Source organism: Octopus sinensis, linkage group LG10 (assembly GCF_006345805.1).
Source record: "Octopus sinensis linkage group LG10, ASM634580v1, whole genome shotgun sequence".
Classification (NCBI taxonomy): domain Eukaryota; kingdom Metazoa; phylum Mollusca; class Cephalopoda; order Octopoda; family Octopodidae; genus Octopus; species Octopus sinensis.
The window spans coordinates 21,926,477-21,943,765 of NC_043006.1; the positions used below are offsets into that span (position 1 = coordinate 21,926,477).

The 17,289-nt window shown below is 38.0% G+C and overlaps 1 protein-coding gene and 2 long non-coding RNA genes across 3 annotated transcripts in view; 1 reads left to right on the forward strand and 2 right to left on the reverse strand.

The window, feature by feature from the left end:
* LOC118765045 overlaps positions 1-17,289 on the forward strand; it is a 25,416-nt gene continuing 8,127 nt past the window's right edge. Inside the window, exon 1 of the long non-coding RNA XR_005000887.1 lies at positions 1-17. This is a non-coding gene — a long non-coding RNA (uncharacterized LOC118765045). The remainder of the gene's footprint in view (positions 18-17,289) is intronic.
* LOC118765046 overlaps positions 13,390-17,289 on the reverse strand; it is an 18,223-nt gene continuing 14,323 nt past the window's right edge. The window contains exon 3 of the long non-coding RNA XR_005000888.1: positions 13,390-13,653. This is a non-coding gene — a long non-coding RNA (uncharacterized LOC118765046). The remainder of the gene's footprint in view (positions 13,654-17,289) is intronic.
* On the reverse strand, positions 14,414-16,838 carry LOC115216628 (zinc finger protein 664-like). The gene has a single exon (XM_029786111.2). The coding sequence runs from the start codon at positions 16,700-16,702 to the stop codon at positions 15,365-15,367; it is 1,338 nt and encodes a 445-aa protein (XP_029641971.1). The 5' UTR covers positions 16,703-16,838; the 3' UTR covers positions 14,414-15,364.

The following is a 17,289-nucleotide window of genomic DNA, read 5'->3' on the forward strand; positions in this document are numbered from 1 at the left end:
CTCTTTTACTTGTTTCAGTCATTTGACTGCGGCCATGCTGGAGCACCACCTTTAGTCGAGCAAATCGACCCCGGGACTTATTCTTTGTAAGCCAAGTACTTATTCTATCGGTCTCTTTTGCCGAACCGCTAAGTGACGGGGACGTAAACACACCACCATCGGTTGTCAAGCAATGCTAGGGAGACAAACAGACACAAACACATACACACACACACACACATATATATATATATACGATAGGCTTCTTTCAGTTTCCGTCTGCCAAATCCACTCACAAGGCATTGGTCGGCCCGGGGCTATAGCAGAAGACACTTGCCCAAGATGCCACGCAGTGGGACTGAACCCGGAACCATGTGGTTGGTTAGCAAGCTACTTACTACACAGCAAGAATTATCTTTTAATTATAGGACTTCAATTTATATTACTATAATAATTATTTATATTATAAACACATACTTCGAAATTTTGCCACGTGTGTGACTTACTGAAAGTATGAAACGGGAAAGAAAATAAAGTAATTCTTAAATGTTTCATTCAGTTCAACGAACGTAGAAAGAACTGGTTCACACGTTGGTAGTAAGATTCTGGGAAGATAATATTCATAGGGGACAGGGGTCAATAGTGTAGTTTGGTTGAGGAGTGGCAGTGATGAAAAGGGTTTGGGGATGGAGCTATTGTTAAAGAGATAGTTAAGTACAGGAGGGGGTTGGAGTAAACGTTCTAAGAATTTATAGAAGGCCGTAAATTTACGAAATTGACTTGGTGGGGTCGGCAGAAAAAGCCTTGAATTTATTTCAATAGACAGGAAATTGTCGAGTTTTCACCTCACTTTCCCGCACTGACGCCAACACGTCACCCCTGCAGATATACTCCTGTACACACACACATACCATATATCTATTTCTTTATTACCCACAAGGGGCTAAACATAGAGGGGACAAACTAGGGCAGACATAGGTATTAAGTCGATTACATCGACCTCAGTGCGTAGCTGATACTTAATTTATCGACCCCGAAAGGATGAAAGGCAAAGTCGACCTCGGCGGAATTTGAACTCACAACGTTGCGACAGACCGCTAAGCATTTCGCCCGGCGCGCTAACTTTTCTGCCAGCTCGCCGCCTTATATATACCATATATCTATGTGTTTGTATTTATTAGGAACAGGCGTGGCTTTGTGGTAAGGAGTTTGTTTCCAACCCACATGGTTCCAGGTTCAGTTTCATTGAATGTTTTATGTACCTTTCAATTCTTACACATTCTCTGTAATGCTGGTCGATACCTATTTCTTTACTACCCACAAGGGGCTAAACACAGAGGAGACAAACAAGGACAGACATACGGATTAAGTCGATTATATCTACCTCAGTGCGTAACTGGTACTAGTTTAATGGACCCCGAAAGGATGAAAGGCAAAGTCGACCTCGGTGGAATTTGAACTCAGAACGTAACGGCAGACGAAATACGGCTACGCATTTCGCCCGGCGTGCTAACGTTTCTGTCAGCTCGCCGCCTTGGTCGATACCTTAACATAGTTACAAGGTGTACGGTTGTGTTCCATTAACCAGGCAATTTAAGGACAGAAAACCTCGTGGGTTCCAAACAGGAACATACTGTTCATTCTCGATACATCCGCAAAGAATATCTTAAAACAATTGTGTGATTTTAAATAACAATAAAAACTATAGACTCGAAATAACGATTTACTCAGTATATATTCACAGATATGGCTATTTACTTAGAATTTAAATAAACCAAGAGTTTGTTGCTATTAAAAGGTTTAAGAATATTTTCCAAACACCCGCAGGCGTGGCTGTAAAATAAGAAACTTGGAATCTTTTCGGTTTGAACGGTAGTTTTTAGCATAATTTCTAGGTAACTAAAAAATTTTAAACTTCGTATACTGATAGAATGTGTTTATAAAACATCTTTTTCTCTTGACTTTATTGAGAAAATTCTGTAGTTTGTAAGATATTTGTTGTTTTTTTCTGCAATTTCAACCAATCACTGACGTCTATTGAGTTAAAAAGCTTTCTGTGCCGTATGAATATATCCCTCGTTTAAGAAACAGATTGGGTTTATTTACATTTGTGAAGAAAAAAAGATACCCTTCCCCCACCCCTAACTCTAAAAGAGATTGAAATGCAATAGATCGATTCTAGGGTCATAATTATGGGTGACAATTTCATGACACCTCTAGAAAAAACTGCCGGTCAAACCGAAAAGATCCGTGTATGAGTGACTGTGTGCTTGCGTCATTGTTCCCCATCACCGCTTGACAACTGGCGTTGGTTTGTTTACGTCTCCGTAGATTCATTCGATCAAAAGTTCTTTAAGGCGGTGTTCCAGCATAGCTGTAATCTAATGACTGAAACAGACAAAAAGATTCTGTTAAAAAAAAGGCGCAGGAGTGGCTGTGTGGTAAGTAGCTTGCTTACCAACCACATGGTTCCGGGTTCAGTCCCACTGCGTGGCACCTTGGGCAAGTGTCTTCTTCTATAGCCTCGGGCCGACCAAAGCCTTGTGAGTAGATTTGGTAGACAGAAACCCGTCGTATATATGTGTTTGTGTGTCTGTGTTTGTCCCCCTAGCATTGCTTGACAATCGATGCTGGTGTGTTTATGTCCCCGTCACTTAGCAGTTCGGCAAAAGGAACCGATAGAATAAGTACTGGGCTTACAAAGAATAAGTCCCGCGGTCGAGTTGCTCGATTAAAGGCGGTGCTCCAGCATGGCCGCAGTCAAATGACTGAAACAAGTAAAAAGAGTAATAAAATATGCACAGGCGTGACTGTGTGGTAAGAAGTTTGCTTCCCATCCAAATGTCTTTCGATTCGATCCACTGCGTGGCTCATGGATAAATGTCTTTTACTATAGCTACGGGTCGACCAAAGCCTTGCAAGTGAATTTGATAGACAGAAACTGAGAGCATATGCTGATTACCGTCGTGGGATAAAGTAAATTGTCCTTAAAATATTTCGGTAGAAACTAGATGTAAAAACAGCGATATCCCGTACTTTCGTGTAAACACTGATACGTTAGTCTATGTTAATGTAACACAAAAACTGTGTGGCTGTGTGGTAAGTAGCTTGTTTACCAACCACATGGTTTCGGGTTCAGTCCCACTGCATGGCACCTTGGGCAAGTGTCTATAGCCTCGGGCCGACCAAAGCCTTGTGAGTGGATTTGGTAGACGGAAACTGAAAGAAGCCCGTCGTATATATGTATATACATATGTGTGTGTTCGTGTGTCTGTGTTTGTCTCCCTAGCATTGCTTGACAACTGATGCTGGTGTGTTTATGTCCCCGTCACTTAGCGGTTCGGCAAAAAGAACCGATAGAATAAGTACTGGGCTTACAAAGAATAAGTCCCGGGGTCGAGTAGCTCGATTAAAGGCGGTGCTCCAGCATGGCCACAGTCAAATGACTGAAACAAGTAAAAGAGTAAGAGTATATATTTTATGGATGATGAAAACAATCGGATCTTTTCTGTTTGGCTGCCAATTTTCAATATCCTTCTATTCCAGCTCGTATTGATTTCATATTTGGTGTCGCGATATGGTTTTATATGTTAAACACTACTTTGAAATTCATTTTCGCAGGAGTGGCTGTGTGGTAAGTAGCTTGCTTACCAACCACATGGTACCGGGTTCAGTCCCACTGCGTGGCACCTTGGGCAAGTGTCTTCTACTATAGTCTCGGGCCGACCAAAGCCTTGTGAGTGGTTTTGGTAGCGGAAACTGAAAGAAGCCCGTCGTATATATGTATATATATATATGCGTGCGTTTGTCCCCCTAGCATTGCTTGACAACCGATGCTGATGTGTTTATGTCCCCGTTACTTAGCGGTTCGGCAAAAGAGACCGATAGAATAAGTACTGAGCTTACAAAAAGAATAAGTCCAGAGGTCGAGTTGCTCGATTAAAGGCGGTGCTCCAGCATGGCCGCAGTCAAATGACTGAAACAAGTGAAAGAGAAAGAGAAAAAAAAAAAATAAAGACACGCGCACACACGCTTTTGCACTTTCTCAAGATTTATCGTCCCCGTAAATCTGTTTGTTTTTATTGTTCGAAATCTCCTCCCCATCTTTTTACCTTACTTCTATTTACCATTTACGTATTCAGGCTTATCACTAGGGTGCTTAAGCTGTTGATTGCCAAAATTGAAAATACAAAAAGATAGTTTATATATCATTACAAGATATAAACCCCTTAATTCACTACTCCAACCTACCTACGACAATGGTGCAGAAATGGAGAATGTTTAGTCTCATAGTGTTCTGAGGTGTGACTGACTAAACAATTTGCAACACACACTTCAAGAAACCAGCCAGTACCTCACCACCAACCAATACGGGGAATGCCAAAGCCTATTCCAGTGAGGAATGTACTACCCAGTACAGATTAGTGGTTAGAGCTCGGCAGAGACAGAAACAAAACATCCTTCAATCTTGTCGAAATAGAGAGCAGCTGAGATTCTCTAAAAGCTGGAAGTCTGTCAATCATATGACAAAGATGCCTGACAAGCGAATGTTTGTTTCCTTGAAAATGCAAATAAACTGTGCACTCACCAGGCTCACTCTCGTTTTTCACATGATATATATTCAGCAAGATCAAACCACTGTGTTCTAATGAGTGTAGGAGACTGTCAAAGTTGTGGAAGATTCATACATGCCATACAATATCTGGATCTTTTAGGTTTGAACGGCAGTTTTTTCTAGCGGTGTCATATGAAATTGTCACCCATAATTATGACCCTAGCATCCATCTATTGCATTTCAATCTCTTTTAGGGTTAGGGGTGGGGGGAAGGGTATCTTTTTTTCTTCACAAATGTAAATAAACCCAATCTGTTTCTTAAACGAGGGACATATTCATACAGCACAGAATGTTTTTTAACTCAATGGACGTCAGTGATTGGTTGAAATTGCAGAAATTGAAGAAAAAAACAACAAATATCTTACAAACTATAGAATTTTCTCAATAAAGCCAAGAGAAAAAGATGTTTTATAAAAACATTTTACCAGTATACGAAGTTTAAAATTTTTTAGTTACCTAGAAATTATGTTAAAAACTGCCGTTCAAACAGAAAAGATCCCAATATCTTCAAACTTGTTGCGTCGATGTCATAATTCATTATATCAGATGTTTGTCCCGCATTATGTTTTCTAGCTTAGTATAATGGTATATTAATACATACAGCAGTTTTCAGTGGTGGCCTACTGCAGCCAACTTTGAAACTTTGGACAATTATTGTTCATCCTGCAGGCTGTCTTCTTCACCAAAGCATCATCAGTAGATTTGTCAGTGAAAAAAATCGATAAGCCCCTGGAAGGGATCTTTATATCTACCTCATCAAACAGCATTTCAACTCTGTGCGAATATATTTGTGTGTCTGTAAAAGTGGGGTATGTAAATGTGTGTGTGTTGTGTGTGCATACGAAATGGTCTCTCTTCTCCATGTTTCCTTCACGTACATTCCGCTGCTATTTTTTGCAACCAATCACATTACCTAAGTTCAGTTTATTCCGTTCATTGCATGTGTGCACAATCATTAATTCTTTACTTTTTTTTTTTTTTAGAATTATTACGCCGCCGAAAGTTCTGCTGTTTCCCCCCATTGACTCGTTTTTCAAGGCAGGCTTCAATTGCAATTATGTTCAATCGGTGAACTTAAACATTAAGTTCTCTCCTTTACTTTGTTCAGTCATTTGACTGCGGCCATGCTGGAGCACCGCCTTTAGTCGAGCAAATCAACCCCAGGACTCATTCTTTGTAAGCCTAGTACTTATTCTATCGGCCGAACCGCTAAGTGACGGGGACATAAACACACAAGCATCAGTTGTCAAGCAATGCTAAGGGGACAAATATGGACACACAAATATATATATATACATATATACTACGAGCTTCTTTCAGTTTCCGTCTGCCAAATCCACTCACAAGGCTTTGGTCGGCCCGAGGCTATAGTAGAAGACACTTGCCCAAGATGCTACGCAGTGGGACTGAACCCGGAACCATGTGGCTGGTAAGCAAGCTACTTACCACACAGCCACTCCTGCGCCTATTTGTACAAAGTTTCTGCTACTTGCTACTGTTTTGCATTGTATTTACGTCAAGTTGTTTAACAAAGTACAATTTATATGATTGTTTAAGTACATAGAACAACTTCACTCTCACATTTTTTCATTCATGTTTGATGTTAAGGTTAGGTACAATGACTACATTAGACCTTGATTACATAAATTAAGATAATTTTAGCTATATCAGAGTACTGAAACCTTTCAATAACTACAGATATCAGCAACTTAACATGTTTATTAATTTGGGTTTTCTTTCTTTTTTTGTTAATTTTTTAATGTTTGAATACAAACATTAGTGGTGTCCAGGAGTGGCTGTGTGGTAAGTAGCTTGCTAACCAGCCACATGGTTCCGGGTTCAGTCCCACTGCGTGGCATCTTGGGCAAGTGTCTTCTGCTATAGCCCCGGGCCGACCATTGCCTTATGAGTGGATTTGGTAGAAGGAAACTGAAAGAAGCCTGTCGTATATATGTATATATATATATGTTTGTGTGTGTGTGTGTTTGTCCCCCTACCATTGCTTGACAACCGATGCTGGTGTTTTTACGTCCCCGTCACTTAGCGGTTCGGCAAAAGAGACCGATAGAATAAGTACTGGGCTTACAAAGAATAAGTCCCGGGGTCGATTTGCTTGACTAAAGGCGGTGCTCCAGCATGGCCGCAGTCAAATGACTGAAACAAGTAAAAGAGTTAAAGAGAGAGTATTAGTGTTAGAATACAAAGAGGTAAATATTTAGAAGATAGCCGGTTTTACAGCAACATCAACTAAACTACCCGGGTGAAACCAGGAAAAACAGCTAGAAAAATATATATATGTGTGTGTGTGTGGAGGCGCAATGGCCCAATGGTTAGGGCAGCAGACTCGTGGTTTCAATTCCCAGACTGGGCATTGTGAGTGTTTATTGAAGGAAAACACCTAAAGCTCCATGAGGCTCCAGCAGGGGGTGGTGGTGATCCCTGTTGTACTCTTTCGACACAACTTTCTCTCACTCTTTCTTCTGTTGGCCTGCTTGCTTAGCCAGCAGGGTGGCATCATTTGAAGGCTAAAACAATGCGAAGTGCATTGTGACCAGCGATGTGTAGCAACATCAATGTGATATATATATATATGTACTTGTCAAATAAGATTTTGTGAATGCACAAACAGCTTGATCATTTATATAAAACATGTTTTTTGTGGGGTTGAGAAAAAGAGAACATTGGTTTCTTGTTTTTTAGGGTGAGGTTCCATGACAATGGAGATAGATAGATAAAAATATAGGTAGGCGGGTGGGTGGGTAGATAGATAGATAGGGAGGAGAGAGAGAGAGGAGAGATCTCCCCTTCCTATTCACCATTTATTCATTTACCATTGTATTGGAATGGGTTTAAGGACAGTGACCTCTTCAGAAAAAACAGGTATGGTGTGGTCATCACTGAAAGTCTTTTTGCTTTCTTTCTCTCTTCCCCACTATTTTTCTCCTCTTTCCTTCTTTTTTCCTCTTTCTTTCTTCTTCTCCTCTGAGTTATATTTAGAATACAAAATGTACTGTTTCCCTTTTTCTTTCAAGCATTCAATTTTGGAGAGAATTTTTTGATGAAATGTAGTTCTGCATGAAAAAACAGTATAATATTTACAAATTGAAATTTTTTTTTAAATAAACAATTAAGTATAATATATATATATATATATATATATATATATATATAACACCGTGACCGTGACCAACCAAGCTATCAGATGTTGCTACACATCGCTGGTCACAATGCGCTTCGCATTGTTTTAGCCTTCAAATGACGCCACCCCACCCCACTGGCTAATCGTGTAGGCCAACAGAAGAAAGAGTGAGAGAAAGTTGTGGCGAAAGAGTACAGCAGGGATTGCCACCACCCCCTACCGGAGTCTTGTGGAGCTTTAGGTGTTTTTGCTCAATAAATACTCACAACGCCCAGTCTGAGAATCGAAACCGCGGTCCTACAACCGCGAGTCCGCTGCCCTAACCACTATATATGTGCCTCCACATAATATATATATATATATATACACATACGCATCATCATCATTATCATCATTGTTTAACGTCCGTTCTCCATGCTAGCATGGGTTGGACGGTTCGACCGGGGATCTGGGAAGCCAGAAGGCTGCACCAGGCTCCAGTCTTATCTGGCAATGTTTCTACAGCTGGATGCCCTTCCTAACGCCAACCACCCTGAGAGTGTAGTCGGTGCTTTTTACGTGCCACCCGCACAGGTGCCAGGCGAGGCTGGCAACGGCCATGGTCGGATTGGTGCAATTTACGTGCCACCGGCACGGAAGCCAGTCGAGGCGGCGCTGGCATCGGCCACAATTCGGATAGTGCTTTTTATGTACCACCAGTCCAGGGGTCCTGGCATCTGCCGGGTGCCAGTCATAGGATTGGTTCAATTTCGATTTCACTTGCCCCAACATATATATATACATACACACACACATACGTATATATATATATATATATACGTAAAGCTAAAACATCCCAATGCTACACATTTATATACCTGAACATTTGTAGAGATATGAGTCACATTTGGAATAAAAAATGCAAATTCTCCACTTTACCTTCAAGCATTCAATTTTAGAGAAAATCTCTTGATGAAGAGTGTGTGTTTTTGGGAACATGTCCATGTTTATACTGTGTCACTTCGATCACACCTCTTTCAATTTCATATTTTTTTTATTAGAGAACATTGGTATAACACTTACTAGAAAAACATGCAAAGCTCAGAACATCTCAATGCCACACATGTACAACTGAATATTCACAGAGATGAGCATTATGCTTCCGATATTTGAGTTGTATTTAGAAAACAAAATGTACTGTCTTCGCTTTTCTTTTAAACATTCAAATTTTGGAGATAATTTTTTAATGAAATGTAGTCCCATTGCTTTTCGGCATTGCGTATCGTCCTGTGCATATTAGTAAAAGGTGTCATCATTCCACTTTTCTCCTCATTTGTTTGGTCACACCTCGAATACTGCTGCCCCTTGTGTCTCCCCATACAAAACAAAACATCTTGGGGATTGAATCACCCAGAGGGCACTCACTAAACGAATTGAAGGCATGACTGATCTCGATTACTGGACTGCCTTAACCCTTTCATTACCAACCCGGCTGAAACTGGCTCTGGTTCTTTAGTACAAATGTCTTGTTTTCATAAGTTTTGAATTCAAATCTTCCACCAAACCTTAGTCACAAATTATGTTCCTAACACTAGCTTAATGATAACAATGTTATTTTATTAAATTCTTTTTTATATTTAAAATAATTGGAAGAAACACAGAGCATCTCAAAATAAATACAGTAATGAAAGGGTTAAAGCCTTGAAACTCTACTCTTTCCAGGGCCACTGCGAGCGGTACATCATTTGTACGATGTGGAGAATATACTGCCAGCATTGCCCAAATGACCTGAACATTAGTTTCAAGGCTGGGATCAGGGGCCATATGTCCCCTGCCCAATTCAGGATCACAACATATAGGTACACTACGACATAATTTCTTTTCCTCAACAGGCCCTGCCCTGTTTAACATTGTCCTAAAACTGATCAAAGAAGAAAAGGATCCCATCACCTTTAAACGGAGTCTGGATAGATTTCTCCAAGGAATACCAGATAAGGCATCCATACCTGGATACAACTCACTCAACAAGAACTCACTAAATGAATGGATCATAAACAAAACTTGACTTAAAAAGGATTTAAATAATTCTATCAGGTGGTGCTATTAAGTTAGACATCACCTGAACCAATCTTTGGCCGAAACATATCTAAGTTTATCTCTCTCTCTCTCTCTCTCTCTCTCTCTATATATATATATACATATGCATACATACATACATGCATATATATATTATTATTTGACTTAATGCCATGTATCCATTTCCATCACTTAGCGGTTCAGCAAAAGAGACCGATAGAATAAGTACTAGGCTTACAAAAAGAATAAGTCCCGGGGTTGATTTGCTCGACTAAAGGCAGTGCTCCAGAATGGCAGCAGTCAACTGACTGAAACAAGTAAAAGAGTAAAAAGTGGGTATATTTCAACAGAAACATGGTAACAAAATGGTTAAGTCTATCACAAAGGCATTTGAACCCAAAGCAAAAAGGCCTGAACAAAAACAAGGATTCTGAGCTAATATTCTTAGTTTTGTCAATCCACCACTCTGAATTCATCATCATCATCATTTAGCGTCCGCTTTGCATGCTAGCATGGGTTGGACGGTTCAACTGGGGTCTGTGAAGCCAGAAGGCTGCATCAGGCCCAGTCTGATCTGGCAGTGTTTCTACGGCTGGATGCCCTTCCTAACGCCAACCACTCTGTGAGTGTAGTGGGTGCTTTTTACGTGCCACCCGCACAGGTGCCAGATGGAGCTGGCAAACGGCCACGGACGGATGGTGCTTTTTACGTGCCACCGGCACGGGGGCCAGTCGGGGCGGTGCTGGCAACGGCCACGATCGGATGGTTCGCTTACTTGTCACCGGCACTGAATTGGAAATTACAATTTTATCAACCCCAAAAGGATGAAAGTTAGAGTTGACCTCAGTGAGATTTGAACTCAGAGCATCAAATGTTAGAACAAATACTGCAATGCATTTTATCCAATGCGTTAATGATTCCTTCCATTTGCTGCCATAGTTCTATTACATGGAAAAATGCGAGCAAGAGAAATAATATTCTTAAGATTATAAACCTGGAAAAGTACAGGACAAGTTATTACACTTGGAAAAGTTCAGGACAAGTTATTACATCTAGTAAAGTACAGAACGTATGTACAGGCATATTGCATAGTGGTTTATAGTGCGGGCTACTAACCCCAAGATTCTGAGTTTGATTCCAGGCAGTGACCTGAATAATAATAATAACATCGAAAAATACCTTAGGAATGAGAACCCACATTCGAAATTTCCCCAAGACACCTGATGAAGGCTGGAGGGTATATCAGCTGAAATGTTGTGTTAACAACAAACGAGATGAGGACAAATATCCGGCAAATGTAAATAACGTAAAAAAATTTTTACTTTAAGATATTGCAGCTAAGGATAAGATTTCAAATAAAATATTTGGATTTAGAAAATATCAGCTTTAATTAAAGCTAAAAATTTTGTTATTACTTCTATTTGTTATTACTTGTTACTTCTATTAAAAATTAAAAATAACTTAATTAAAATATTTTTTGCACTTTAAAAAAAAAGGAAGTGTTTTTTATATATATTTGTATGTGTGTGTGTTTGTTCAAAATCACAAAGGAGAAAGTGAAGGGAAAGAAGAGAAAATAGTAATTCAGTGAAGGAGAAGTAGTGAGAGTAATAGCCCTGACTGAGAGAGAATGAGAGAAAGGAAGTGGTAAAGAGCACATCGTGTATCTTCTGTTTTTTCTTCATCATAACATATAAATGAGAAAAGAAAGAGTGACAGCTGAATAACAAAGGAAGGAGTGAAAAAAAAAATCAGCGTTTCAACTCTGTGTGAGTATGTAAAAGGAAGGTATGTTAATTTTTTTTGTGTGCAATGGAAATAGGATGGTGAATGTTCAACACTGAAAAGAAAAATCAAACAGCATTTCAACACTTGAGTATATTTGTGTATGTATAAGGGAAGTATGTGAATGTTTGTATCTGTGATATTTTTGATGGCATGGGGTCAGCTAATTAATAATTAGAAATTTGAAAATAGGTTATAAAAAAATAATAGTTGCACAAAATTAGTACAACAAATAGAATACAAAAATTAGTTATATATTACAGTAAAATCTACCTATAACAACAAATTCACAGTAAAATTTGCCTAAGTTATTGCCAAGTATTCACTAGTCTTGACCCAATATCTATTTTTTACATAATGAATTTGCCTATCATATATACTATTCTACTTTGCAATAAAACTTTAGCTATATTGGTACTTCTGGCTCTCATTTTTAAGTATTCTAGTGTGTCGTGGTTTTAACAAAATGGTACTTTTTTTTAATTATAATGTTACTGTGTAAATTAAAATCAAATGACTTTTTATATTCAAATTTTGTCCTTGGTTACAATATTTTAAGTAAAAATTTTCTTGTGTACTTGATCAGATGTCATAACTTGTCCTAAACTTTTCCAAGTGTAATAACTTGTCCTGTACTTTTCCAGGTTTATAATCTTAAGAATATTATTTCTCTTGTTTACATTTTTCCAGGTAATCCATGTTTTTTCCAGGCTATGCTGTTATGCTAATTAATAATGTGTCAATTAATAATTTAAGATTTTACCTTATTGAAAATTGAATAATAAATTTCTAAACAATATTTTAATTTTTAATAGATGACGTAATAAAACTAATTGCAAATTAGCGGTGTCATTGATTATTATTTTCCTTACAGCAATGATGTCGGTGACATATATTAAAAGTCCCCTTATAGAACTGTATTCATAAAAAAAGTATAGTATTATATTATCACCCTCAAATTTGAGAAACAAACACTAACTTTTTTCTTTTAAAACTTCATTGCATGAGATTGATACCATGAAATTCTTCGAATTGAGCTCTATCATTTAAGCTTAATTAAAATATAGCTTGCTTTTAAAATAAAGTTAACTATACTTAAATCCAATTTTTTGCCTTACATGTATTTTTTTCATATTTTACCTCACAACTTTTTTGATACAGATTTTTGTTGCATGGGAACAAAGCTATGAAATTATTCATGCTTACTTCTATCATTGAAGCTAAGATAAATATATTTTGCTTTTAAAATAAAAAAGTTATTTAGATCTAAACTTACTCTCATATAACGTTGCCACAAATTTTGATGTAAACTTTATTCTACTGGACAAAATTTAAATTTTTTTATGCCAAAATGTAGCTAGGGACCAGTCCTCTTCAAAAATGTTAACAGTTTTCAATTTGATTAAGAACTTAATTAGCGACAAAGTCTGAAAGATACTGTGTGTGTGAGTAAATTGCAGCCTGCAGAATATTATTCAACAACTACCTTAGTTGAATGATAGTGCAATATTTGTTCAAAATAATAATTGACTTGATCCAAACGTGGCCGATGCCAGCTCCGCCTTGACTGGCTTCTGTGCCGGTGGCATATAAAAAGTGCCAACTGATCATGGCCACTGCCAGCCTCCACTGGCACGTAAAAAGCACCGACTACACTCACGGAGTGGTTGGCGTTAGGAAGGGCATCCAGCTGTAGAAACACTGCCAGATCAGACTGGAGTCTGGTGCAGCCTCCTGGCTTCCAAGACCCTGGTCGAACTGTCCAACCCATGCTAGCATGGAAAACGGATGTTAAACGATGATGATGACAATGTTTAAGAACAGCAACAAATATGCAAAAATATGTTGCTAGGCAACTAGTATCCAACCATGGCTGTCGTGATAAACCACCAAAGATTGAAAATATAAACTATTCACCAACATGCAGAATTCTATCCAATTAATGAAGCAGTAAGGAAACTATCACACAAACCAAGTTATTGGAATGCTCTACCTAAACCTTTTAACATTCAAACTATTCTGTCAAATGTAATGCTTATTGATTCCCATTCTTTTGAATTAATCATGTATTATCTTGTAGCTTAAAGATTTCAATGATAAGATTATGTATTTCTACAATGACATTGTAGGATAGGTGTGACAGTCCAGATCTGGCGGGTTTGGACATAAAACAGGTTGAATGTTTTGGAGTCGCTTTTAAATGCTAATGAGTTAAATCTAAGATGTTGAAACCATCGTCTTTCACTCTGAGTAATGTACAGAAACAATTTTATATAACTACTAGCACTATGACCTGGCAAAGCCGGGTCATAGTGCTAGTGCATGCATATACAAATGCGTCCGTGTGCACATACACGCGAGTACTGTCCAAATCTCCAACCAATCACATACAGCTAGCTGGCATTCAATTGGCGTATCAAGTTTCGGGCATTTTGATTGGGTTTTGGATAGAAAATTCACAAAAAAGTCACTTCCAGTGATTTTTTAATGGCTTTGTGGGGTGACTGGGGAAATGTAAAGATGTGCACGACCACCCTTGGACGGTTTTAAATGACCATAGAAAGTGCAAGCCCTCTAACTGAAAAATTGTGGATTTGTATAAAGGGCACACACACACAGACATTTTGCCGTTGTTGAAGTGAATCGAACGGCTTTTGTGTGTTTCTTAAATGGCTTACAAACACCTTCCACGCTGCATTTTCGTTCCAGCACACGATCTCAGATAAAAGTACATCACCATAATATATATAGAGATTTTGTCATAAATAGCATTTTCAGAGGTTATTCGATTTTAAAAATGACGTATTCCTACAAATATTGTAGTTTTAAAGTTTATAATATAAAATTTTAAAGATTTTTATTTACATATAAATAAGTATAATTAGTCACAAACTTCAGTGGTAAGATTTAACATAAATTTCACATCTGCTTTCTATCACGTATTTAATGAAATTGTGTTTGTCCAACAAAATTTAAGACAAACAATGAATAGCTCTTTCTCTCTTCTTCTAAGTGTGATTCCAAAACAACTTAGAAAGCAATTACCACATAACTCCCATAATAATTTTGTCCTATGGTTCCTTACCAATATAGATTTAGTTCCTACTGAATGATTGCATACATATATCACACTGATCTAGTGTTCTTTGTTTAGTGTATATTTGGTCATCAACTACAAGTTTATAATTCACAAATAAAAAAATTTCCTAAACATTTCAGTGAAAGGCTTTCTCTCAAAAGAGAGCACATTTGAGGACTATAAAATCAGAGTTCAAAAATGATCTCTAAATAGTTGTTGATGGACTTGACTATAAGTCTAAATCTACAGAAGGATTTCTCGCATTTCAGATTTGAAAGTCTTCTGGGGCAGTTAATGAGAAATGATTCCCTACATATATCACCAAAATAAATGTTCTCTATACAGTTGTTGAAGGATTGACTTTAATTTTAAATCTGCAGGATTTCTCACATTTCTGATTCAAAAGTCTTCTCTCCAATGTGTGCCTGTCTGTGTGATTTTAAGAGGTAGTTAGTAATAATTGATTCGCCACATGCAGTTGCTGATGGACTGACAATAAGCTTAAATCTGCAGAGAGATTTCTCAGGTTTCAAATTCAAAAGTCTTCTCTCCAATGTGAGCTTGTCTGTGTGATTTTAAGAGGTAGTTAGTAATAATAGATTCGCCACAAATTTCACCACAATAAATGTTCCATAAACAGTTGTTGATAGACTGACTGTAAGTTTAAATTTGCAGAGAGATTTCTCAAGGTTTCAAATTCAAAAGTCTTCTCTCAAGTGTGCGTCTCTCTGTGGGTTTTCAAGAGGCGGTTAGTGATAAATGATTTCTCACAGATCTCACAGCGATAGGGTCTCTCTCCAGTGTGACTACGTATGTGGATAACAAGATTCGAATTATTAACAAAAGATTTTCTGCAGATTTCACAGTGGACAGATTTTCCTCCAATGTGACTACGCTTATGGACTACATAATTAGAATTATCCGAGAAAGATTTCCCACATATCCTACAGAGATAGGGTTTTTCCCCCGTGTGGATTCTTCTGTGTGTTGTTAGTTTACTATTATGGATAAAAGCCTTCCCACAAACGTCGCAACAGTAAGGTTTTTCACCAGTATGTACGCGTTCGTGACTTTTTAGATCGCTTTTACCGACAAAACACTTCCCACAGATATCACAGCAATAAGGTTTTTCTCCCGTGTGCCTACGCCTGTGAATGGTAAGCTTGGAATTCTCGATGAAAGATTTCCCGCATATCTCACAGTGAAACTGGTTTTCTCCCGTATGCACTTTCTCGTGTCTGTTTAAATCACTTTTATTGACAAAACATTTCCCACATATCTCACAGCAATGACGTTTTTCTCCACCGTGTATTCGTTTGTGCGTTATTAAATTACTACTGGACACAAAGTATTTCCCACACAATTCACACTGGAACGGATGTTCTCCGGTGTGACTACGTTTGTGTATTGTAAGCTTAGAATTCTCAATGAAACATTTCCCACACGTTTCACACCGATACGGTCTTTCCCCGCTGTGTATTCGTTTGTGTCGCACCAAACAACCGTTTGTGACGAAGCACTTGCCGCATACTTCACAACGATAAGGCTTTTCTCCGGTGTGACTACGTTTATGAACTATAAGGCTGGTGGTAAAAGAAAACGATTTGCCACAGATATCACAGCAATAAGGTCTTTCTCCCGTGTGACTACGTAAATGAATAACAAGATTCGAATTAGTAATAAAAGATTTCTCACATATCTTACACTGGTATGACTTTTCTTCGGGGTTCGCTTTTTTGTGTATTATAATGTTAGAAACAGAATATTTCCCGCATATTTCGCAATACAAGCGTTTTCCTCCTCTATTATCTGTATGTTCGTCCGCGAAAACTTCATATCCTGAAGAAATGGTCTTCTTACAAAGCTCACAGCAATATTTCGGCATATCCCTCCCTGTTGATGCTTGGTTAGTAAATATTTCAGTACATAAAGGCGTTTCTTTACTGTTAGTCTCCGTGTAATTGTTTCTGGTATGATTCTTCGGTGTTCGCTTTTCTGTATTGGTAAAAATTGTAGCCTTGGAAGCGTCCAAGAGATTAAGGTTCTCCATATTAATTTCCGAGGAACTCTTTAAAGTTAAGAATTAGCTTATCAGTTTAATCTATTATCATAATTCCTTGGCTTTAGAACCTGGATCTCTTATTATTTACATATTTTTAAGCAAAGTAAAGTCAGGACAATCAGATTCCAACGGTGCAGTTGATAAATTTTCCCTTGACTAAATTACCGGTGACATAGGTTAGAAGTCTCCAACATAATTAAATACGTTCAGAATAAGTAACTTGTCTCCGAACCAGTGTTGACACAAAGCCTAAGTTTTAGGGGAGGGACAGGGGGGGGGCTAATCAACAAGTATATCGGATCTTTTCGGTTTGAACGGCACTTTTTAACATAATTTCTAGGTAACTGAAAAATTTTAAACTTCATATACTGGTAGAATGTGTTTATAAAACATCTTTTTCTTTTGGCTTTATTGAGAAAATTCTATAGTTTGTAAGATATTTGTTGTTTTTTCTTCAATTTCTGCAATTTCAACCAATCACTGACGTCCATTGAGGTAAACAACATTCTGTGCCGTATGAATATGTCCCTCGTTCAAGAAACAGATTGGGTTTATTTACATTTGTGAAGAAAAAA

What these genes read in the sequence shown, in the direction of transcription:
- LOC115216628 (XM_029786111.2), bottom strand. Translation starts at nt 16,702, where the DNA reads ATGGAGAACCTTAATCTCTTGGACGCTTCCAAGGCTACAATTTTTACC.